Source organism: Dysidea avara, chromosome 9 (genome assembly GCF_963678975.1).
Source record: "Dysidea avara chromosome 9, odDysAvar1.4, whole genome shotgun sequence".
Taxonomy (NCBI): Eukaryota; Metazoa; Porifera; class Demospongiae; order Dictyoceratida; family Dysideidae; genus Dysidea; species Dysidea avara.
In genome coordinates this window covers 22,810,571-22,836,834 of record NC_089280.1, presented here as the reverse complement: position 1 = coordinate 22,836,834, position 26,264 = coordinate 22,810,571, and the positions used below count along the sequence as shown (strand labels likewise).

At 39.0% G+C, this 26,264-nt stretch overlaps 2 protein-coding genes across 2 annotated transcripts; both read right to left on the bottom strand.

Annotated features, from left to right (window-relative positions):
* Window positions 1-94: 94 nt before the first annotated feature.
* Window positions 95-11,415, bottom strand: LOC136267347 (uncharacterized). Its single transcript, XM_066062456.1, has 6 exons — window positions 10,576-11,415; window positions 9,277-9,587; window positions 8,492-8,726; window positions 1,634-1,950; window positions 1,211-1,541; window positions 95-720 (listed from the first exon to the last, which is right to left on the bottom strand). The coding sequence occupies exons 1-6, from the start codon at window positions 11,306-11,308 to the stop codon at window positions 167-169; spliced, it is 2,481 nt and encodes an 826-aa protein (XP_065918528.1). The 5' UTR covers window positions 11,309-11,415; the 3' UTR covers window positions 95-166.
* Window positions 11,416-11,428: 13 nt separating this feature from the next.
* On the bottom strand, window positions 11,429-24,498 carry LOC136267349 (uncharacterized). The gene is made up of 3 exons (XM_066062458.1): window positions 24,428-24,498; window positions 14,858-15,139; window positions 11,429-12,399 (listed from the first exon to the last, which is right to left on the bottom strand). The coding sequence occupies exons 1-3, from the start codon at window positions 24,450-24,452 to the stop codon at window positions 11,432-11,434; spliced, it is 1,275 nt and encodes a 424-aa protein (XP_065918530.1). The 5' UTR covers window positions 24,453-24,498; the 3' UTR covers window positions 11,429-11,431.
* Window positions 24,499-26,264: the final 1,766 nt, after the last annotated feature.

Sequence of the window (26,264 nt, the reverse complement as noted above, 5' to 3'; positions counted from 1 at the left end):
AAAGATTGTAAAGCTAGAAGAGCAAAGTGGAAGTTATTACCCAACCCTTAGCAACTAACACCATGATAGCATCCTTGCTTCACATCTCCCGTAATAAACTAAAACTGTAGATATTAAAGACATGTACAATAAAAACACAAATTGTTATATAAAAATTAAAAGTGTTCTACAATAGTTCAAATCCCATTGCATTCATAACTTTCAATACTTCAGTCAACACATTTTGTAGCATAACAATGTTCTCGCCTTGTAGAGCCAGCTCTATTAATTGTTTAGCTCTCTCGATTTGCTCCTCAGATCCTTGAATAATGACTTTAGCCTCACTTGTAAGCAAGCGTAACATCATATCTTTCTCTTGTTCAACCTTCATTTCCACTCCTGATAGCTTTTCGATGGCTTTCTTTACACTGCCTTCGGTTCCAATAACTCTTCCTACACTACTGTCAGGGATCATAATAGTTTCTTTAATAGCATGTAAACGACAGATCTTTTCATTCAGTTTTTTACACATCAACATCAAAGCATCCTCGCAGTTCTTTTTGCTCCCCAATATCCATGCAACTCCATTAGCTGCAGGTTCACTTCGATTGTGGTGTACTTTTATGGCAGTGTGACTTTCATTTTGAATTTCAATTATGGTGTTTCCTTCATTATCAATTATAAGGCCAGTACGATCTCCAGGAAAGGTGACCTTCAAAATTCCGTCATCATCACTAGTAACTGAACAAATTAAGTTGCATAAAACTTCTCACATACATAGACATATTACACATTACAGACAGACACACCACACACAATACACACACACAGAGCACCACACACACACATACATACACACACAGCATCACAGAGACACACCAGCACAGCATCACACACAGAGACACACAGACACACATACACACACACACACACACACACACACACATACAGACACACAGACACACACACACACAGAGACACACACACACACACACAGACAGGCAGACAGAGACACACACACAGAGACAGAGAGACACACACAGACAGACAAACACACAGACACACGCACACACACAGAGACACAGAGAAAGAGACACACACACACACACACACACAGACGCACACACACAGAGACGCACACACGCAGAGACACGCACACACACAGACACACTACTGGAAAAATTACACTCAACATACGGCTACACATTTACATACATTATTCATACTATACCATTAGTTGTGTCAGTAGTATTGTCACCAGTAGACAGCTCTGATAAAAGTTCAGAAAGTGGGTGAAAGTGGCTTAACAACTGTTCTGAAAGTGGCTGAGAATTTGAAGCAGAGCCTACCTTTTCTGGACGAAAGGGTGTACTACTATCACCAGGTATACTAGTAGATTTCCTATTATTGAAGACCGCAATGGGCTCATCACCACTGTCTGATAAGTAGAAAGAGTCTTTCATGAGTTTAGAAAATGGCATAAATATGCCATGTCCCATTGCACACTTGAAGTACCTTTTCTCCTTCCAGCATCCATCATTCCCCCCTGGCCAATCATTGTCCTAAAACAGAGAACACATAAACAGTTTATAAACTGTTATACAACTACACATTCACACAGACTTATGACATGTGACCAATGGTATCTACATACCATTTCAAGTCCAGCCACAGGTACAAGTATATCCATATCAGGCAAAGTACCAACCCATTTAACCACACCTCCTCCTTTATCTTCCACCCCTTTGATACGAATCATGTCTCCTTCTTCAAAATGTTGTGAGGGAGACTTTGGACTGGAAGAAGTAGACGAGGCAGTTGTGGTGGTAGTTGTAGGAGATGCAGTGACTGTACTTTTGGCAGTAACAACTGTTCTATCCTTCACCACAACTGAAGGTAGTGGAGATGAAGAACTGACAGTAGGAGCAGCTGATGCTAGTCCTTGAAGATGATGTGTTGAGACCAGATGACCTGCAGGATAATGTGCATGTTCATAGTGAAACCTTATTTAATAGATACCACTTTAAAAGACCATCTCGTCACAGTGACCATGTCAAGTAAGTCCCAAACATAGCAAAGGTGTACTTATGACCTCATTAATAGACTACCTCACCAAAGTGACCACGTCAACTAGGTCCAAACACACCATATAGCAGGGTTTTTTGAAGTGGAAAACGTTAGTGGATTACCGCCATCCAAAATTTCGAGGGGGTTTTCAGGATACAATACTCAAACACCATTATGACTGAGTAGCAATTTCAGTAATCCGCAAAAAATTGTGAGGTTTTAATCCTTTTAAAAACAGTAGCTAAGCTGTATTTCATGACTTCATTAGTGACTATGTCAAGTAGGTCCCTACCATAGCAAGGTGTACTTCATGCCCTCATCCATATGTATATATCAAGACACACGATAGTGTGTCGTGCGGCCCAAGAAGCCGGCGCGCCACACCGTGAGTATATTAACAGGAAGAAAGAAAACGCAATTTTCACACCTATGTAGCTCTGTGATCCGTTATCCGATTGGAACCAAATTTGCTGGAGACGTGCCGCCCAGTTAGGGGAGTCTACACACCAAATTTGAAGAAAATCGCTCCAGCCATTTCCGAGATACGAGCGAACAAAATTTCGTTTTAATTTCTTCGTTTTTTTCTTCTTCTTCTTCTTCATCTTCTTCATTTCGCACACTTCGCAAAATTCGCCATAAAACACGAATGCGTGCTCGGATTTGGCTGAAATTTGGCACACTTAAAGGGCGCATTAAGGCGGATCTCCGTACCAACTTTGGTAGGAATCCGATGAACATTCACGGAGTTATGACCGATTATTTGCGTAAAATAAGGTCGAAGGTCTGTCACGCCTACAGGGTAAACTCCTTGGAGGAATCAGTTGAAAATTGATATGTAGATGGAGCAACCATCGTAGGAGTGCCTTTTTGTGGTTTGAAAGGAATCGGGATAAAGACCATGGAGATATGACACGAAACCCAACCTGTGTCAAAATTACGCGATCGATTTTTATGAATAAAAAAACTATTAGTTTTCGTATCTACCAGGCAAACCGCTTAGAGCAACGAGCTGAAAATCAGTATGTAGCTGGAATAATCATCATAGAAAGTCCTTGCAGTAGTACAGAAGAATTGGATTACAAATCACTGAGTTATGATTCGAAAGGCAACTAGGTGCAGCAAATGCGAGATCGAGATACTCTAATAGAACAGTCACCCTAATAAAGCATTCAGCTGCATTTATAATTTACTCAGTTATATTACATTGTAAGTTATTCTGTAGGGAATTCAGCTACAAACAAGTCACCCTGTAGTCAGATCAGCTAGAAGAAGGTACCTAATAGAGAGTTCAGCTACAAATAAGCCATCATGTAGAGAGTTCAGCTCAAATAAATCACCTTGTAGAGAATTCAGCTACAAACAAATTGCCCTGTAGAGAGATCAGCTAGAAGAAGTTACCTTGTAGAGAGTTCAGTTACAAAGAAACAATCATGCAAAGAGTTTAGCTGCAAACAAATCACCCAGTAAAAAGTTCCGCTATGAACAGATCACACTGTAGAGAGTTCAGTTAGAAACAAGTCATCCTGTAGAGAGATCAGCTAGAAGAAGTCACCTTGTAGAGAGTTCAGTTACAAAGAAACAATCATGCAAAGAGTTTAGCTGCAAACAAATCACCCAGTAGAAAGTTCCGCTATTAACAGATCACACTGTAGAGAGTTCAGTTAGAAACAAGTCATCCTGTAGATAGATCAGCTAGAAGAACTCACTTTGTAGAGAGTTCAGCTACAAAGAAACCACCATGTAAAAGAGTTCAACTGCAAACAAATCACCTGTAGAGAATTCAACTACAAACAAATCACCCTGTAGAAAGATCAGCTAGAAGAAGTTACCTTGTAGAGAGTTCAGCTACAAACAAATCACCCTGTAGAAAGTTCAGCTACAAACAAGTCACCCTGTAGAGAGATCAGCTAGAAACAAGTCATCCTGTAGAGAGTTCAGCTAGAAGAAGTTACATTGTACAGAGTTCAGCTACAAAGAAACTACCATGTAGAGAGTTCAGCTGCAAATAAATCGCCCTGTAGAGAATTCAGCTACAAACAAATCACCCTGTAGAAAGATCAGCTAGAAGAAGTTACCTTGTAGAGAGTTCAGCTACAAACAAATCACCCTGTAGAGAGTTCAGCTACAAAGAAACTACTATATAGAGAGTTCAGCTGCAAACAAATCGCCCTGTAGAGAATTCAGCTACAAACAAATCACCCTGTAGAAAAGTAGATCAGCTAGAAGAAGTTACCTTGTAGAGAGTTCAGCTACAAACAAATCACCCTGTAGAGAGTTCAGCTACAAACAAGTCACCATGTAGAGAGTTCAGCTAGAAGAAGTTACATTGTAGAGAGTTCAGCTAAAAAGAAACTACCATGTAGAGAGTTCAGCTGCAAACAAATCACCCTGTAGAGAATTCAGCTACAAACAAATCACCCTGTAGAGAGTTCAGCTAGAAACAAGACACTCTGTAGAGAGATCAGCTAGAAACAAGCCACCCGTAGAGAGTTCAGCTAGAATAAGTTACACTGTAGAGAGTTCGGCTACAAAGAAACTACCATGTAGAGAGTTCTGCTGCAAACAAATCGCCTGTAGAGAATTCAGCTACAAACAAATCACCCTGTAGAAAGATCAGCTAGAAGAAGTTACCTTGTAGAGAGTTCAGCTACAAACAAATCACCCTGTAGAGAGTTCAGCTACAAACAAGTCACCCTGTAGAGAGATCAGCTAGAAACAAGTCATCCTGTAGAGAGTTCAGCTAGAAGAAGTTGCATTGTAGAGAGTTCAGCTACAAACAAATCACCCTGTAGAGAGTTCAGCTACAAAGAAACTACCATATAGAGAGTTCAGCTGCAAACAAATCGCCCTGTAGAGAATTCAGCTACAAACAATAATATTACCCTGTAGAAAGGTCAGCTAGAAGAAGTAACCTTGTAGAGAGTTCAGCTACAAACAAATCACCCCGTAGAGAGTTCAGCTACAAACAAATCACCCTGTAGAGAGATCAGCTAGAAACAAGCCACCCGTCGAGAGTTCAGCTAGAAAAAGTTACATTGTAGAGAGTTCAGCTACAAAGAAACTACCATGTAGAGAGTTCAGCTGCAAACAAATCGCCCTGTAGAGAATTCAGCTACAAACAAATCACCCTGTAGAAAGTTCAGCTACAAACAAGTCACCCTGTAGAGAGATCAGCTAGAAACAAGTCATACTGTAGAGAGTTCAGCTAGAAGAAGTTACGTTGTAGAGAGTTCAGCTACAAAGAAACTACCATGTAGATAGTTCAGCTGCAAATAAATCACCCTGTAGAGAATTCAGCTACAAACAAATCACCCTGTAGAAAGATCAGCTAGAAGACGTTACCTTGTAGAGAGTTCAGCTACAAACAAATCACCCTGTAGAGAGTTCAGCTACAAAGAAACTACCATATAGAGAGTTCAGCTGCAAACAAATCGCCCTGTAGAGAATTCAGCTACAAACAATAATATTACCCTGTAGAAAGGTCAGCTAGAAGAAGTAACCTTGTAGAGAGTTCAGCTACAAACAAATCACCCCGTAGAGAGTTCAGCTACAAACAAATCACCCTGTAGAGAGATCAGCTAGAAACAAGCCACCCGTCGAGAGTTCAGCTAGAAGAAGTTACATTGTAGAGAGTTCAGCTACAAAGAAGCTACCATGTAGAGAGTTCAGCTGCAAACAAATTGCCCTGTAGAGAATTCAGCTACAAACAAATCACCCTGTAGAAAGGTCAGCTAGAAGAAGTTACCTTGTAGAGAGTTCAGCTACAAACAAATCACCCTGTAGAGAGTTCAGCTACAAACAAGTCACCCTGTAGAGAGATCAGCTAGAAACAAGTCATCCTGTAGAGAGTTCAGCTAGAAGAAGTTACCTTGTAGAGAGTTCAGCTACAAACAAATCACCCAGTAGAGAGTTCAGCTACAAACAAGTCATCCTGTAGAGAGATCAGCTAGAAACAAGTCATCCTGTAGAGAGTTCAGCTTAAAGAAGTTACATTGTAGAGAGTTCAGCTACAAAGAAACTACCATGTAGAGAATTCAGCTACAAACAAATCACCCTGTAGAAAGGTCAGCTAGAAGAAGTTACCTTGTAGAGAGTTCAGCTACAAACAAATCACCCTGTTGAGAGTTCAGCTAGAAACAAGTCACCCTGTGGAGAGATCAGCTAGAAACAAGCCACCCGTAGAGAGTTCAGCTAGAAGAAGTTACATTGTAGAGAGTTCAGCTACAAACAAGTCACCACGTAGAGAGTTCAGCTAGAAGAAGTTACCTTGTAGAGAGTTCAGCTACAAACAAATCACCCTGTAGAGAGTTCAGCTACAAACAAGTCACCCTGTAGAGAGATCAGCTAGAAACAAGTCATCCTGTAGAGAGTTCAGCTAGAAGAAGTTACATTGTAGAGAGTTCAGCTACAAAGAAACTACCATGTAGAGAATTCAGCTACAAACAAATCACCCTATAGAAAGGTCAGCTAGAAGAAGTTACGTTGTAGAGAGTTCAGCAGTTTAGCTGCAAACAAATCGCCCTGTAGAGAATTCAGCTACAAACAAATCACCCTGTAGAAAGATCAGCTAGAAGAAGTTACCTTGTAGAGAGTTCAGCTACAAACAAATCACCCTGTAGAGAGTTCAGCTACAAACAAGTCATCCGGTAGAGGGATCAGCTAGATGGTTCACCTTGCAGAGAGGTCAGCTACAAAGAAATCACCCTGCTTCATCTTTTCTTCTTCCTGTAGTAAAGAAAAAAATGACAGGTTAAAAAGCCCTAAAGCCGGCCATAGGCCGGCTTTGGGGTATACAAATGCAAAAAGAAGTGAAATCTAATCCAAAACAGCCAAGCTGTAAAAAAAGAGTGCGGCCCTGAGAAAGGCTATGGTGAAAAAAGATGTGAAATCCAAGGTGGCGGCCAAGAAATGGCTGTGATGGTAGGTTAATGGTAAAAATTTTAATAACGACAATTCAAGTGAATTTTGTGCCAAGACCAAGTGGCACCAAATTCACTGAATTGTTGTTATTAAAATTTTTACCATTAACCTACCATCACAGCCATTTCTTGGCCGCCACCTTGGATTTCACATCTTTTTTCACCATAGCCTTTCTCAGGGCCGCACTCTTTTTTTACAGCTTGGCTGTTTTGGATTAGATATATATATACATATATATATGGCTGATGCCTTATATTCCCTACTTAGTACTAAGCAAGGTTGAGGCCTTATAACGTAGTAACAAATATAGCCTCAAGGCCAGGAAGTAGACCATAGCTATATGTGACATGGTGACAGGGTCTTATTAATGAGAGCATGAAGTACACCTTGCTATATGCCCTACGTAGCCCAATCAGCCCTATATGCTGGCTGAAGGCATCAGCCAGCCACTAGAAAATTCTGTTTAGGATGGTACTGAAGGCACTTTTAGGCTTGGTCATACCTAACCAATACTGCCAAGGCACCAGGATGGTATTGTGAGGCTGGTTTTTGGTCAACATTTTTGTGAGAAAGTGCGAACCTCCATGATCCATAATATGCAGTACACTACCGTACAAAGGCTAATATATCCAACTGAAATTAGACTAAGTGTGCTTCTAGATTGCATTTCCTAGGTGATAATTTTAAATTCTTAGTGGAATTATGCTCTTAATTAAAAATATATATATTGAGCATAATTTTTTGAGGCCTATTGACTAGTGACTATAGATGACATAAAATGGTGACAGTCTGAATACACGGTGTCGTGTAGGCATGTGCTGCAGGTAGATCTGCGTTCAATTCAAGTCTTGACCAGTTCTGTAGCTCAGAGCCATTTCCAGCATTTTAATCTGTGACTTCGTGACAAATTTGTACTTCCAACTGTTTCAGTCAATCCCAGTGAAACTGTGTCTAGCATTATACACCACACACATGCAAACTACACAATACACAATGACACGCACATACACACACGCACACACAGCGTGCACGCACATACGCAAAGCAAAGCCCACGGCAGCTATATGAAGCACAGCTATTGCCATCCAGCGAACCAGCACTGGGATGCCTGTGCACCACTCAGGCGCTTGAGCCTTGTGCAGGCAAATCCAGGGCTAGTAACCTGCAGGAGGACTGTCCAGGTCTCACAGAGAGGTCGCGGAACCCAAGGTTCCACAACGACCTTAACACCGTTAAGTGAGACAAGGACAGTTGGGCATTTCCTTCCCCAGTTAATGCCAGGTACCCATTGATGTTATAGCTGGGTGGGCTGCTTCTCCAGTTGACACCAGGCCACCAGGTCCCCACTAACAGCTGGGTAGACTGGAGGAGCAATGTGAGTAAAGTTTTTGGCTCAAGGAAACAACAACACCAAAGTGGCATCACCGGGAATTGAACCTGGGACCTTTTGATCACCAGGAAGACGCCCTAACCACTTGGCTATGCTGCCTCATGCACACACGCATGCACAGACGCACACACATACTATTAGTGGGTTCAGAAGATATGTCTGCAGTTGAAAGAAGTCCATGAAGAAGTTGTTCATTAGTATTTTTATTATCAAGATCTTCGTACTCATAGCCACTGTCTTTTGGTGAGTAGTTACAGAGAGGGTCTTTCATGATTTTAGAAAATGGCATAAATATGCCATGACCCATTGTACATTTGAAGTAATTCTTCTTCTCCCAGGTCCCATTGTTACCTCCTGGCCAAGTCCTGTTCTATAAACAACAAAGAATAATTATATCTAAATGCATTGTTGCAATATTATGGTCAAATACACTCAGACACAATATACATGCCAACAAGCACTTTATTTAGTAGAATTTTACATATGCAGCACAGGAATAGCATTATTTCAAGAGAGACTTATTAATATTAAAATGCTCAGTATGCTTACATCTCAATCTTTTAAAATGGTTTTTGTAGCTGACAAACAAGTATTAAAGTGATCAAGCTTTCTTTTTCATAGTAAATATCCAAGTACAGTGTTCCCTCGATCTCTATCATCCGAATACTTGGTTATTTGAACAGTAGCTCTGTTAGAGTATTTTGTCAAAGATGTATGTTCCAAAAGAGTATTTGAACAGGGCTTTGTATATAAACAGGAGTTCATCGAATCACATAGACCAGGATTCGATGTGCTCCTAATATAAATGAATGGGCTTTGATTATATGAACTTGTCTTGGTCCCAAGGGGGTCGGATGATCAAGGGAGCACTGTACATGCAAAAACGCTTGCCAAATATATTCAATTACATGTAGCAATACCATTTCAATTCCAGCCACAGGTCCATCTACACCAGGTAAGGTTCCAACCCATCTGATTACACCTTTTCCTTTATCCTCTGCCCCTTTGATACAAATCATGTCTTCTTCTTCAAAATGCTGCAAACTCGGACTAGGATCACTAGATGAAGCAGAGATAGTGCCAGCATCAGGTGAAATGGGTGCAGTGACTGTGCTTTTAGTAGTACCAACTGCTTTATCCTTCACCATATCTGAAGGTAGTGGTGATGAAGAACTGACAGTGGGACCAGCTGATTCTACCCCTTGAAGATTACATGCTGAAACTGGATGACCTACGAGATAATAGTAGACATGCAATACAAGTGTACTCTAGTCAACAGACTGTTAAAAAGAAAGGCCACAACCTCAACCCTACTAGTTTTCATTTAGGCCTTAACCTCTCTGTACTAGCAAAATGAAGAAGTCATATGGATACATAAATATACAACACTAACAATATAGTCTAATAGAACAGTCACTTGAAAACAGTGACATCCATGTATTTTTGCATTAATGTTTACCCTTTAGGCGCTAAGTTATAAGAACTGAAGAAGCACTTTAATTTCAATATGAATGTGCTTGTACTGACTGCATGATGTAAACAGATTTAAACAGATTCTTCATTGTGATTAATCATGATCATTTTTTTTTCAACTGGCTGCACTAGTTATGCATGCCATGTTCCCCAGATTTTTACGTTCAGGTGAAGGTTTGGTAGGCACAAAAAGGCAGTCACTCGTTGGAACACCAAAACTTGTGAGTTTGTCATTGTGGCATAACAATGGTGGCTGTATGATGCATCGTTTAGCCTCTGGCCTTATAGATTCTCCCATAAAAGTGCTTTTCATTGTGTAAAAGAAGTGGTATGATGCTCTTTTGTGGTAGTACTATAGCAGGCACCCTATATTTTGAAGGGATCCTACAGTGCTATACAGTACTACTATACTAAATACCTACTACATATACCTCACTTAAAAATGTGCTAAGTATCACCGATGTACATATAATCCTATAATTTTTACTAAATTTTTACTTTGAATCAATATAGCTAAGTGGACAGGACAGGACTGGACAAGACAGGACAAGAATCGTTGATAGCCACTGCCTTGCCAAGTTACACAATGCTCAGTTTGGAGAGTTAATTGTGAACCTTACATCTTAATAACACACCTGCCTCATCCATCAAACCAGGAACCATTCTTTTGTTCCAGATAAAGCCTTTCCATTACTTGCATGCTGCCATACAAATACTAGTAACTAAATACACTTACTATGTCTCACCTTTCCTCTGCTCCTGAGCCACCTCTTTAAATTGTTGATTCATTACCTTGGTTTCAGAGACAAAACCAGGTTCAAATACACGTTTATCTATCCCCATTACAAAAGCGGAACAAAACACACAGCAGCTTTCCTCATCCACTTCAGGGTAACTGTAGTTAAAAATGTGCCAGTGCACACTCAGATAATGACGTACTAACAAGTTCTCAAAATTGCACCTTGCAAGTCCATACTGATGAGTGCTGAGTATATCAACTTGTTCTTGTTTTGCACACACTAGTAAGTCAGTAATGAGTTGCCTTGTTGGAGTTGTGGTGTTTACTATAACAGAAACTGTTGCACATTTACCCATCTTGTCATTCACATTATTGAATGAAGGAAGCCTAAATGCAAACATGTCAGTAATATTTCCATTAACTGGGTCCTCAACAACATACGTAATTATATATCCTGGAATTGATGGACCAAGAAAGTAATGTATAAACTCTTTCTCAGTTTGGAATACATGCCCAATCTCAAAATGAGACATTTCCTGGTTAAAGAGAGCCATTGTACTAGGAACATCTTTCAACGTCATTTTCCTCAAACCAGCTATTCTGGGGGAGTTATATGGAAGAGGATGTGATGAACATAAGAAATTATACATCCAAAGAGAAAGAGTAATTGTGGGTCTAATGATTTGGGTTGATAAAATTAACACCGATTGTGATATTCCAAACTTGTTAACACGTCTCATAGCTTCTCTGGTAACCACATTGAACAATTCATCAGGTGCACCATAGTATACTGCTGCTTCTAGTTCCACTACTGGTAGTAATTGGCCTTTGATACTTATGTGATGTGGTATACACCAGTGAGCTCACACTAGTTTCTTACTAGAAGACTCTCTTACTCCAAACACAAACTCACTCATATAGTTAGGATGACTAAAGTTCCACTGAATGGCATTTTTGTTGATGACTCCATTATAGGTATGGTCAAACAATTCCACGATTTCATCAATATCGTCAGTACTCAGAGTAGTCCATTCTAGTCCTTCAGGCAAGGGGTTTGATAGTCGGTTTGTAAAGTCCTTGAATGGTCCAATGTGTGTAACCTCTTGTCCACGCCAAAGGATAGGTAGCTCTGCCCATCGTATCACTGCAGGGATGGATAAGTGAGTGACTGATTGCAGTGCAAGTTTGCTCTTTGATGCAGAATAAACTTGATATACAAGATCAACATGAATCTGCCATTCAATTATTACTGACCCAATTACAATCCAGGAAATTGTACATGAATCTGGTTTCTTAGTTATTTCCATCTCTATAAAGAATCTATGTTTGTGTAAGTCTCCAATTGTCATTTGATTAGGATCCTTGTGAAGAACTTCTCTCATTATGGTGTGATCTAGTTTAGGACGTACACGCACTGGAAAATAAGGAGCTGCCTCACTCAAAGTCATGCCAAAAAATGTTTTCTTAAAGTTCTCAATAGACTCTTGTGCAGCAGGTATCATAGAAGCAGCTGCCATTGCCTCCAAGATTCTAGTGTCCAGGAAGTTCCAGTAAGGACTATCAGCTAATGAAGTGCAGAGATTATCAAATGATTGAGCTCCCTTCAGAATGGGAATAATGTCATGAGATTTAAGAGCCATATATGGAGATCGTGCTGTTTCAAAAGCTGCTCTTTGTAAAGTAGAGAAATTAGCATTTGTAATGCCTGTAGTTACTGCTGCTGAGAGCCTAGTAAATGCTGTTTGAATATTTTCATTTATGGAAAAACTAACAGGGATTGGAGGAGGTGATTGTAGAGGTTGTTGTGAACCTTCTTGGGTGGGGGGTGGCTCTATTGTGTAGAACATAACAAAACAGAATAAACAGACATCAGCAAATGTTTTCCAGTGTAAGTACATTGTTTTAGCTAGTGTATACATTATAATCAGATATATCAAACAGTACAACAGTACTGTTTAAGTAGGAATCCTCCTAAAATGACATGTGTCACCTACAATTCCACCTTTAAATAGAAACATCTTACACGACGAAAATCACCTTTATGGAATATATTAAAAACAAGAAAACACTAACAGACAGCTGGATATACATATTTTTTTGATTGCCCAAACTCCGTCTGCCTACCCGTCTGTCTGACCATGGTCACAAAGCTTAAGGTAAAATGAAGCAACATACAGCCACCATTTTGCGCCACAATAACAAACTCACTGTGTCTTTTGGGGTTCTGCATGATGAGTGCATGCTCTCTATGCCCTGTCTTTCCTTTTACCTTCAATCAGGCTGGTTGTCATCCTCTTCATGCTACAAAACCACATCCAGGTCTGTATAACACGTTCCTTGAGCAGCATAATTTAGATGTCACAAAATTATTTAAAGCATTTACGCTACTGTAACAGATACTGGACACTAGGTAGATGTCTGTAACTTTACGATATATTTAGATCATGCCCACTAACAATCCTGATTAATAATCAAGCATAGAGACCACACCTCTTAACAATCTATTTACTCAAACACGATGACCACACCCCTTATTGGTTGGCTGTATTTATAATAATAGCACAGTGACAACAAGGAATAGTAGTGACCATGTCTCAGTCTTGGTAGGCTAGAGGCTGACTTGAGATACTCTAATACAGCATTCACCCTAATAGAACAGTCACATGTGCATACAAAAAACTGAACAAACTAGTCTACATTTTAGGGATCCAAGTGATAAAAAGTAGTGAAACAAGAAATGAATGATGGTATCACAGCATAGCTCGGTAGGAAAATCCCTACTTTGGCATTTAACAAGCTTATTGTTATAACATGCAATGCCAATGTAGGGATTTTCTCACACAGCTATGCTGTGATACCATCATTCATCTCTTATTTATCACTTGGATCCCTACTCCATTTTAAAATATATTAAATTACAGTAGTTGTGCCTTTAATCAGTCAGTACAGTAGTACCATTAAGTAGGTATCCCCCCAAAATGACATGATTGTGCCACCTAAAATGCTACCTTGTAAAATCATCCTAGAGACATCTTACCTGATGAAATTACCTTTACAAAAATAATATTAGCTAGCATCTTACATCAAATATAGCATTAAAAACAAGAAAACACTTTACATATGTGGCTGGATATAATTTTTTTTTAAATTGATTTTCGTCTGCCAGCCTGTCTACCAGCCTACCTTACCACAGTTGCATGGCTGGAGAAAGTAGCACAAGGCCAGCATTTTATGCCACAATAACAAACTAGAGGCATGTGCCTTTTGGGGTTCCGATGAGTGTGTGCCCTCTGTGCCTTGTCTTCCTTTTATTTTCAATCAGGCTGGTTGTCATCTTCTTCATGCAACGAAACAATATCGAGGCATTAACTTTCCCTATCAACACTTTCCTTGAGCAGCATATTTAGATGCCAAATGTACTTAAAGCATACACTAGGTAGATACCTGTAACTTCATGATAGGTTAAAGACCACGGCCATTAATGATTTTGGTTAATTAATAACAATCAAGCACTGAGATCACACCTCATTTGCTCCATCACGATGACCATACCCCCTTACTATTATTCCACAGTAAAAATATGAAATAGTGATACGCTCCCTGAAGAGATACTCTAATACAGCAGTCACCCTGTCACACGTGTATAGCTGTATGCTATAACAAAAAAGCACAAACTAATATATTAAAAAGTTTTAAATGAAGTAGGGATCCAAGTGATAAAAAAGAGATGAACGATGGTATTGCAGCATAGCTCAGTGGCAAAATCCCTACTTTGTCATTGAATAACATGCCAATGTAAAAAGCTGTAAGACAGGCAGTAGACCAGGTGTCCTACAGACCTTCAGCACTTGTGCTGTAAATGTAAAGCCTTAATAAATAAATATATAAAAATAAAACAATGTAGGGATTTTAGCACCGAGCTATGCTGTAATACCATCATTCATATACACTGTATGTATTGTCTCATTGCTTGGATCCCTACTTCATTTTTAAATTAACAATATTAGGATATAGTAGCTGTCCTTAAATAACAGCAGCGCTTTGCTTCTTAAAATAAAACATCACTTCCAGATTAAGGAATTTATGCTTGTCATTCCCACCATAAATAAAGTGACAACCATTTTTCCTGCTGAATAAAGTACTAAGAACTTTTAGTTAAAAATTCATAATAGTTTTTGGCATAATTGTACATTTTAGACACTTGTTAAAAATGCTTGAGTAGTGATAATCTGGTCACATAGATTTTATAGTCGCAATAATGATATACATAACATAACGGTGTCTCATACCATTTAACATTTCTTCAATCTTGGAAGCCACATCAAACAGTTCAACACCAGGTGACCTCAAAGCATCTATTAACTGGTTCCAGGTTGCATAGGGTTGTTTTTGAAGCCACAAATATAGCATAACACCACAGCATTCGTTAACATTTCCACCCTTGTCAGTTTGTATTTCATCTAATTTACTTTCATCTTCTGGCTCTAATAATTCCAAACCAACATCATACCAGTTCTTGGCAAATAATGATTTGACATTCTTCAAATACTTGCGGGCAGGTCTTCCAGATCCTGTCGTAATGTCACATCATAATGAGACTTTACATGATACACATTCACCAGAATATATATATAGCAAGACAAATGGTAATGTGTCAAGGCAAGTGGTGTGCCACATCAAGGGTATATTGAGTCTTATTGACAGGAAGACAGAAAACAATAATTCACACATGCATAGCTCCATGAATTCCTTCTCCAAAGGCCAAAGCACAGCATTTTTGCAATTTGCATTATAGCTGTCCACTAGGTAGGGTGGGCTACACAGAAAATTTGATTAAGTTTGCACCTGCAATTGCAAGATATGGATGTTCAAAAAATACAATTTTTTTCATTTTATTAGTCTTCTTAAGCCATAGGGGGTCTATAGCCATAGGAGGTCTATAAGGGGCAAATTCTTTTCACAAGCTTTACAAAAATTGTTATAAAATAACTTGTTTGCCTTGAACTTCAGTACAAATAAAGAGTGCATAAAGGTGAATTAATGTACTAAGTTTGCAATGAATCTGATAAATATTCATGGAGTATTCATGGAGTTATGATCTTTATTCCCGTAGGAAAGATCAAACTTTTGTCACAGATTCAGGGTAAATCAAGAATGGCAATAACTAGGTGTACATAGGCTGATCACCGTAGCAGTGCCTTTTGACTGGTTGAAAAACAATGGACAGTTATAAAGCAAATCTAAACAAGTGTAAAATTGCAACTAGCACTTGATTACACTATATTCCAGTATAGTTATACATGTAACTTACTGTCCATGCAGTGGAGTAAAGAACTAAATGGGATAAATTTGAAGCAATGTTTTTTTGTGCTGGCTATTTAGACACATGCAGCATAATAATTACGATATCCACTGCAACCTGAAGTGATGTAATTTACTATAAACACACCTACCCTCCTGCAGTACCACAACAGTTAATTAGTATTGTCCTGTATGTGCAGGACTTCATTGTCCCATAGTTACACTACTTCCAATTAGTAGGATATAAGTATAATGCTGAAACAAAGTCTATAGCCCTGCCCTACTAGTATAGGACTTTATTGCCGTGCATGGAAACACTACACTACACTTCAGTACTGTAACACGTATACACGTATAGTGTAACTAAATTAGTGCTGGAAAAAACTAAACGTTAGCTAATACTCATTCATTTTAAAGCAATATTTGTCGTACTATTTAGCTAAACACAACATGCAACACATCCAACTGTACATTACCAAAGTTGTGTAATGTACTGCAAGTACAATAAGTACACCTACACTCCAACAGTACTACATCATGTACCTATCAGTCAATTAGGCCTACCCTATAGGTGCAGGATTTCATTGCCTATATTTACACTACTGCAGTTAGTGACAGTGGAAAGGATACTCATTCAATATTGAAACAAAGTCTACTCTATAGACATTATAGTCTCACATATTCCAGCAATAACTCATTACAATTATCCTTTTTTCTATACAAAAGCATTATAAGTTGATGTCTGTACCCAAAAAATGAAGTGTGCTTTGTGCAGTGTGCCTGTGACACCTAAGTGTGCCCCATGACACTGTTTTTCTGTACAAAGCACACTTCATTTTTTTACAGCATGAGAGTTAAAATAAAATGGCACACATTCAGAATAGAATGTTGTACAATAAGGTTCAAATTTGGAGAAAAAAATTGTATATATGAATATCTTGTAGCACAAAAAAAATATTGTACTAAAAAGGTACCCAGAGCAAAAAAAAAAAAAGAAAGAAAGAAAATTGCCACTAATTGGATTCAAACTTGCAACTTCGCAGTTATAAAGTGCGTACCCTACTACTAAGCCAATTGTCTAACATTAAAAGCTAACTTTAAAAACCATCTTATAAAGGTATACATAAGTTGACTGGCATAGGTGTTTACTTGCGGTTTACAGAAAGAATTCAAGCAAGTTTTTGCTCTACACCCTTGCACTAAATGCACTGTAAACAACAAAAGATAGCAGCTAGAAGCTTCATTTAAATGCTAGCTTACTAGATGATGAGGTTATTGTTTGGTGCCAAAACTGCTTTGATGTGTGCAGCAACTGGCAAGAGGAATGAGTGAACTCAAATGGAATGCAGACAGATGGCTTTTCAGTTTTATATATATAAGCCCTAATATTAATTTTTGTCTACCTACAGGGTAAACTAATTATGGAAATAACTTAAAATTCATACATATAGCTTAGAAATTGCATTGACTATTACAAGGCAAAAACCATAAATTGTGGGGTTGAAATACTCTATTAGAACAGTCACTGAGGGGTAAAAAAGCATGTAGCTAAAATATATTCAGTAGTAAAAGTTTATACTTTCATAGATCTACCAATGGAAAATCTAGATTGTTCTATGTGTGTTCTATTAGAAATCCTCAAAAAATGTATGTTCTATTAGCAAAATTAATCAATAAATTCTGCAATACAATACTATTGTAACTTCTCTAGTGTTCCATTGAATTGAAGTCAGCCATTTTGGTATTAATCGGCATTTGTAGTACATTACAATTAAGCCCACTTGCACCAATCATCATCATCATCATCATAATACTTGTGACAACAGACTGGAAATTGTATTCTAGGCACAAGATTTGCTTTGCTAAAAGTTGAGCACCTGCAACGCATCATATTTTGCATGAAAAATCGAGATGCTCTAATAGAACAGTCACTGCAAAATAGAAGATAGTTGTGCATACCTAACTTGAAGGGTGTTATAACACACTATTGCAAATAAATACAGACACTATAATATAGTCAAAGCCATGGTACAAAATTATAGAGCAGATATCAGTATATTTTATTGGTTTATAACTACAGCACAGCTCCTTTGGCTTAGGTATCGGATTGGTAGGTATTTTTCTGTATTGGTCTGAACTGCTTCAGGACTTGTGCATAGAAATACGTACATGTAATTGCACTGTGGCTCACGTTAACAACCATAATAAGATCACAAGTACTGGCAATTTCACTCACTTTCTATAGGCACTGAATTGATGTTTAGGCTCAAGTCGAGGCTGAGGAAACAGTATTTCTATTTCCCCACAGGGAAGGCGTCTAGCTATTATAGAAGGCTAAATAGAAAATCGACCCGCACTCTGATAAAAAAGAACTCACATCATTTACGTTCCAACCCTGTAGTCCCGTGTACTTAATTTGTAATACGGTGGATTTGATTGGATGCACCTGTTTTCGGTAACAGTACTTTATGCAGACCTTTTTGGGGTGCTTAATCAGGGTCAGCCATGTCAGACTATTGTTATTGTTATTTACTGTGTAGAACTCAGATAATTATACATAATAGAAGGGAGGAAACAATTTAAATATGTATCAGTTCTGGCAAATGGAGTAGTGAACTGTTGGTTACGTCCACGGGTAGATGATGTAAGGGACGTTATAGGGTAATTGTAATGTCAACATGTCCATGTAATATTTTGTAAAACATAACCAGTTTTAAGACTATAGTGCAAGGAGGCTTTTACGGTATAGATGACTATACCCTTCTTGTGGCACAGATGAGGCAAGGGATGAGAAAGAATGGTGTGAATTTGGCTATTTGTTTGTAGCTGGTCAAAAACTGATAATAAAATCAAGGGTAAACACACAGGAATGTAAGAACAAAAAATCAATGGTTAAGTCAACCGTCAAGGAAGAAAATTCGAAACCCACAATTGATAATCATATATACTAGGTGTACCTGCACAAAATGCGCATGACAATTGTTAAGTGCTATTGTGTGAATACACTTAAATTCGAACATAACTAATGATCAAGGAGTAATCACATCATTACATACCAACAAAGTCATGATTATGCATAGCTACTGATGTGCACGCATAATTTCTTCAATTGTGTGTGGCACTTACATCTAGCTATAATGTTGGTGGATTCATGAACAAAGAATTCTGCGCATCTGTGCAGTACTCATGCAGGTCCCATTACAACCATGCACATACATAAAAGAATTAGTTTTGAATGGCAGACAAATGCCACAATTGGGATGTACTCTACTTCATTTGGATGATGTTACATGAACTAACATAGCGTCTGAATGTGGTATGAGGATCAGTTTACCAATAGTTGGTGCATCACCACAATGAGCTATATTCTAATTCAACTTGCATTTGTTACATATAGTGGTATATATTTAGATTGTGTTGTCACTTTGAGTAACTGAATTGGAGTTCCATTTCTACATCCTAGTCAAGGTATTGTTGTGTTGTTTATTTATTGCATGACAAAAGTGTGTATGCAGTTAAAGTATTGAGTATGGGTATTCAAGTTAATCGGCTGTACTGAGCAATAAGGTCAACACCAGCATGTGTATTTGGATAGGGAAGAGTTGTATTTGTTTTCAGAATTAAGGTATCAACATAGCCCAGGTGAATCCTTCATACGAAGAGTGGTTGATCAATTAGAGGTCATGTGTGTTCTATTAGGGTAGATATCGCGATGTATGTTCATAGTTAAACTACTAGAGCTTCTGAAGTTTCAGCTGTCCCTGTAGTGTAGTTACCGAGGAGTGAAAATGTGTGTGTGTCCCTACACATTGAAGACTGCAATAGCAACTAAATGATCTTGTCCCCACGATTCGTCGCCTGGTAAGGTAGATGTATGTTCTATTAGAGTAGTTGAACGTAATTTTCCGTTCTTCCTCGCTCACAAAGGTGTCATCCTGCAGGGTGCAGAGTGTGTCATTGTAGGCAGCTTGTGGCCGGAGTGATCATCACACATTAACTTGCAACACCCACTACACATTAACTTGCAACATCCTCCGTTTTAGGTCTGTCTATAGTCCCTGACCTGCTTGTCTTCTTGTCACAGTAGCTATACTTCGTGTAGCGCACAGTGGGATAGGCCTCAGGACGTTTATCCTTGTAGTGGACAGCACAGCAGGGTGCAGATTGTGTATTTCTGGCGAGTCTTCCTTGTATAGTCTCTGTCAAGTAGCCCGATAGAAATAATCATCGCTCATAGACTTCGTGTCGCAGTAGCTATACTTGGTCTAGCGCACAGCGGTGTAGGCCTCAGGACATCTATCCTTGTAATGAGCGAGCAGGGTGCAGAGTGTGCATTCCCGGTGTGTGATCTCTGTCAAGTAGTCGTAGACTGGCCACACCCACTACGAAACTCTCTTTTTATACTGGTGGCTGTGTTTGCCGGATGATAGTGTACACACCAGATCACATGATCAAATCCGCTGATGTGATTGGTTAAATCATGAAAAACTGATTGATCCTATTTCATTATAAGCTTTTAGATAGTTAAACCATGATGTCATCTGATTTCTATTGGCAACGCGTGTATACCGAAACGCCATATACGCGTATAATGGCCATTGACAGTGATAAGTATCTTGCAACCACGTAATGATAGACACGAAAACTACCTTATGACACATTGATTTGGACGGGTAGTTGTTCTAGCAAGTCTGAAGCTAATCGGGGGAAAAACCTGGGAGGAGTTTGTGTTTGAAATTTTTATGGCCTTGATTTTTACGTTTCTCGTTCTGTCGTCCACAGGAGAGAGAAATGTCTAGTGTAAACTGGGATGGGGAAGGCTGGTAACACAATAAGAGTCTCCAGAAAGTTTTGGACTAATTTGTGTCTTCCTTATGTAGTTATGGTGGTTTAAAGGGTATTTTCTTTAGTTTAATGAATCGCCACCAATCCTAGATCAAAAGTTGCGTCTTAAATTTTAGATTTGAATGGTACCAATCCGATTGGAATCCAACCAAGAATGACGGAACAGTGCTCGAAAAACACGTGCATGGACAAAGAGAATTAATATATAAACTAGGTGTACACGCGCAAAATGTGCGTGATGCTAAGACAATAATTATGTGCACATCATCACATACCAGCAAAGACATGATTACGCATAGCTACTAATGTGCACACATAATTTCTTCAATTGTGTGTGCATCAACAAAGAGTGACTGATGTCATAGTTTATGTAATGTAGGTTGGCCTTGTGCACTGCAATTTCTGCACATCTGTGCAGTACTCATGCAGATGGCTTATCAAGATGCATGTGTGCACAGTCCTCATGAAGGTGGAGTATCAAAATGTGTCCCATTAACCATGCACATACACAAAAGAGATTAGCTTTTGAGTGGCAGACAAATGCTACAATTGGGATGTATTCTACTTCATTTGGATGATGTTGCATGAACTAACAGTGTCTGAGTGTTGTATGAGGATCAATAGTTGCTGCATCACCACAATGACCAATTCAACTTGCGTTTTACATACAGTGGTTCATATTTAGTTAGATTGTGTTGTTAGAGTAACTGAATTGGAGTCCCATTTCTACATCCTAGTGATAATATTGTGTTATTACATGACAAAGTGTGTATGCAGTGCAGTATTGAGTATGGGTATTCAAGTTAATTACTGAGCAAGAAGGTCAACACCAGCATGTGCATTTGGATAGAGTTGCTTATTATAGTTGCTCTCAGAATTAAGATATCAGGTGAATCCTTCATAAGAAGAGTGGTTGCCCAATTAGAGGTTGTGTGTGTTCTATTAGGGTACACTGTAAAAGCTATTTTGTCATTTAAAAAAATTGTTTGTTGCATTGGATGTCTTTTAGGGTAGTTAAACTAATAGAGCTTCTGGAAGTTTCAGCTGTCCCTGTAGAGTTAACCAAAGGAGTGAAAATGTGTCTCCCTACACATTGAAGACTGCAATAGCAACTTCATGATCTTGTTCACGGTTCATCACCTGGTAAGGTAGATGTATGTTCTATTAGAGTAGTTGAAATGGTATCTTCAGTTCAGTTCCTTGCTCACAATAAAGCCATCTTTAGTCGAGTCTTCCTTGTGTAGTCTGTTAGGCAGCCTGATTGGAGTGATCATCGCTCTCTAACTTGCCACACCCACTATGAAACTCTCCTTTTTTGACTGTTTCCTTCTCCCTTGCAGCGATGTTGCTGGTAATCCTCCGTTTCCGTGCTACAGTAGCTATATATACTTCGTCTATAGTGCACAGCAGTAAACACTTCGTACAGGCTCTGCCTTCTGTGTATGCCCTCCAGTGCCTAACTGGTAAAGAGGATAAGAATAAGAAAGAATAGTGGTGTAGGTCTCAGGACGTCTATCCTTGTAGTGAACAGCGCAGCAGGGTACAGAGTGTGTATTGCCGGCGAGTCTGTAGTCTCTGTTAAGTAGCCTGATAAGAATGATCATTGCTCGTAGACTTGCCACATCCACTACGGAACTGTCCTTTTATACTGGTGGATGTGTTTGCCAGATGATAGCGTATACACCAGATCACATGATCAAATTCGCTGATGTGATTGGTTAAATCATGAAAAAGTGATTGATCCTATCTCACTGTAAGCTTTCAGATATTAAATTTTAACCATGACGTCATCTAATTTCTATTAGCAGCGTGTGTATACCGGAACACCGTATACGCATATCATAAACTTATAATGGCCTTTGACAGTGATAAGTATCTCGCAACCGACATAATGATAGATACGAAAACCACCTTATGACACATTGATCTGGACGGGTGGTTGGTCTAGCGAGTTTGAAGCTAGTCGGGGGAAAAACCTGGGAGGAGGTTGTGTTTGAAACTTTTATGGCCTCGATTTTTACGTTTCTTGTTCTGTCGTCCACAGGGGAGAGAAACGTCTGGGATGGGAAAGGCTGGTAACACGATAAGTGTCTCCAGAAAGTTGTGGACGGATTCGTGTCTTCCTCAGGTAGTTACGGTGTTTTAAAGGATATTTCCCATAGTTTAACGAATCGCCACCAATCCTGGATCAAAAGATTTGTCTCAAATTCTAGAATTGAATGGTACCGATCCGATTGGAATCTGACCAAGAATGACGGATAAGTGCTTGAAAAACATGTACGTGGGCGAAGAGAATTAATATATATATATATATATATATATATATACATTTTTGGCTACCCACAATCGATAAGTATAAATCCCACACACGTACATGTATAAATATTTGTCTCGAACTCACAGGTCAAACCATAACATAGGTAACACAAGATAATATCTGACTATTACCTGCACGACACTCCATTACAAATAGTTGAGAATTGTAAGTACTTGGGCGTTACTATACAATCAGAACTTAAGTGGTCCAAACATATACACAATATTACTGTTAAAGCCAGCCATACCTTGTCCTTCCTAAGAAGAAATCTTAATCAAATAATCAACACCTTAAAGAAACTGCCTATTTTTCCTTAGTCCGACCACAATTAGAATATGCAAATATTATTTGGTCACCATGGCAAAGAAGAGACATAGAGAAGATTTGGATATAATTACATGAAAATAACAAGGAGAAAACATCCTGACAATCTGGTAGACTCCTGCAAGCGTTTGAGCGTAAATCGGATGGCTGCAGGTTCGAGGCCACCTAGGTCCAGTCATGGATTTTTTCTCCTTTCTCCAACTTTTCAAACACACTTTCTGTAGTTAAAGTCTTTGAGCAGGCTGTAGGACCAGGTAAAGCATTAATAAATAATAAATAAATAAAATTAATCGAAGAGCTGCAAGGTTTGTTACAAACAATTTTTATCGTACTAGCAGTGTATCAAGTATGATTCATCAACTTGGGTGGCAACAACTATCAACTTGGGTGGCAACAACTATCAACTTGGGTGGCAACAACTAGATACTCGGGAAAATAGCGGTCTGGACACGAGGCTACCTCCTAGTCTGGCGGCGCCCGCCCCTTCGCATGGAGTAAGGGTCTGGTTTGCTTAGTATCACCGAGTTGCTCTGGAGGAATTTAATTTGAATGTAATGACGTAACGAAAATGGTCTTAACGGAAGTGCCTCACTCAAAATTGTGGCAGTGATATTGAACTTCCTTCACCTTAACACAGGTGAAAGTGGATTGGTCTACTTTTATAGAATAGACATGTCTCCCTACCTAGGAAATCAGAGCGTAACCCGGGTTTTTCGCGTATCAAACAAGGCGAAAAGCCCTTCCCGAAAAAACACTTTCTTCTCTTTGTTCTTTATTAGCTAACTCCTTTTGTTTCTTTCAGCACTGTTAGGACATTTGATTCATTCTTCTGACGTAACATAAACAAAAATGCGCTGATTAAACGTGGAGCGTTCTGATTGGTTGCACCAGTTTTTGGTAATCCGGTACAACTCCACTATACTAAGTATACCAGACCCTTACTCTATGCGAAGGGGCGGGCGCCGACAGACTAGCTACCTCCCTTACAGAGTGATCTGGCGTCAAATAGCTGGACGCAAATGAAGTGTTCTAAACACGAATCCAAACAAACACTATTAATTTTAAGTCTTACTTTCCTGAGGTATAGTTCTGGACATTCTCTACTTTGTTGTGTATTCCAGTGGTCTCCTTCCAATGATCACGTGCACCGCGCTTAATAATTACAGAATCATAATTATGCTACTAATAAATTTCGCGACTGAATTCTCATAAAAGTTTCTTCAATCTGTATTTTTTCTAGCAAAATTGCTATAGCTATATTTGGAGTCCGGCGCCTCCCGCCGTAGCTATATATATATATATATATAATAGGCATTCCAGTATCCGAGATTTTTTAATTAAAAAATTCTCCGTATATTCCCCAATAGAACCCTGGCACAAAATAGCAACTCGTGTTTAACTTGGGATTGCTCCATCGTCCGAGCTCCAATGAGGATGAAAATCGCTGTGGGGTTTGTCCACACGTTGATCATCATGAAAATCTTAGTTTTATCGTGCGCGTTACATATAAGTAAGTTTTGTGTTGTTTTGTGATCTTTTCAAGCCATGCAATGTATGTAGAATACTTAAAAAACTTTTAAAAACGTACTGTTGGGTGGAAAGTAGTCACTGGTGCTTACTTTAAAGTGCGTAGGTACTTCGCTCTGGTTACCGATTTTCAGCTCCAGAGCAATTTTCTGATAGCTGTGTCATCAGCTCAAAAGTATATACCACTTCAAAGTCAGCATAACAATGCCATAATTGAAACCACAACTCCACGTTAGGTATTGTTGCATCACTGTGGTACCTCCACTGTAGTTGTTTACCTTTATAAGTTGTTAACTTGATGTTTTTACTTACTTGAGATAGCCAGTTGCCTATGGGTATACACCATTGTATTGAGAAGTGTGCAGTGGATGAAACATGTTTGCTCACCACTAAGCATACAAAGATCGCTGGGATCTGATATGATCTGAAGTTACTCTCATTACATGTACAAACTTGCAGCTAAAAGCAACTGCAGTTTCAAGATAGTCCTGATTGCTAGATGGCTTCCTGATTCAATTGTGCCATTTTTCCCTTTGAAATGTATGGGGAGCCCTGGAGAAAAAATGTACCTTTTTTCAGTTTTTAAGCACTGTGCTTGCCAAAGTAGCTAATTCCAACCCAACAAACTATATATTTCTGAGATCGGCAATCGATACTCTATCTATTGAGAATATCAAAAGCCCATATTTCCAAATTTAAAAATCAGGCTGGAATGCCTATATATAATATATATATGTAACCATACTGAAATTACCTTCCCACTGATCATGATAGATTCTCTACCCAATGTAGCAGGCTACCTATCCAGGGCCACCCACAGGGGGGAGGGGGGGCAACTGCCCCGGGCCCCAGCCTGAAAGAGGCCCCACGAAGGGCCCCCTGAATACTTGTTTAAAAGATCGATATACCCTAATAGAGCAGTCAGATCCAGATACTCTAATAGAGCAGTCACAATATTCTTCAGAGGACACTGCTTGATATCCCCAGTATATGAAACAGTTAATTGTTTGTTATTTTAGTAGTTTTTCAGTAAGCCTGCATTCACTGATGTTTTACTGAGAGTTTAAAACTTAGTAAAACAATCATGTTCCATATACTTAAAGTTACTGACATTTTACTTTCAGTATAACTGGGTACAACTACAGTAAAGCAGCTTAATAAATTAGTAATCTAAGAACCTTCAAGCAGTGGGAACAGTGTAGCAAGCTTATAAATAAGGAGATATATGGTTGGTGAGGGGTAGCTATTGTCATTGTCAGTATGTAATTACTTTTTTTTTTGGTCTTCAACTTACAGCTTGGGAGAATTTGTGATTCAGAATGGAAACCTCCTTGCCCCTGGGGCCCCACTTTAACTTTGCCCTGGGCCCCCTAATTTCTCTG

What these genes read in the sequence shown, in the direction of transcription:
- LOC136267347 (XM_066062456.1), bottom strand. Translation starts at nt 11,308, where the DNA reads ATGAGACGTGTTAACAAGTTTGGAATATCACAATCGGTGTTAATTTTA. An exon ending in CTGTGGCTGGAATTGAAATG is followed by an intron (nt 8,727 to 9,276) that starts GTATTGCTACAT and finishes TGTTGTTTATAG; the next exon opens with AACAGGACTTGGCCAGGAGG. An exon ending in CTGTGGCTGGACTTGAAATG is followed by an intron (nt 1,542 to 1,633) that starts GTATGTAGATAC and finishes TCTCTGTTTTAG; the next exon opens with GACAATGATTGGCCAGGGGG.
- LOC136267349 (XM_066062458.1), bottom strand. Translation starts at nt 24,452, where the DNA reads ATGTCCAGAACTATACCTCAGGAAA. An exon ending in CAGAACTATACCTCAGGAAA is followed by an intron (nt 15,140 to 24,427) that starts GTAAGACTTAAA and finishes ACATTACGACAG; the next exon opens with GATCTGGAAGACCTGCCCGC. An exon ending in GATTGAAGAAATGTTAAATG is followed by an intron (nt 12,400 to 14,857) that starts GTATGAGACACC and finishes TCTACACAATAG; the next exon opens with AGCCACCCCCCACCCAAGAA.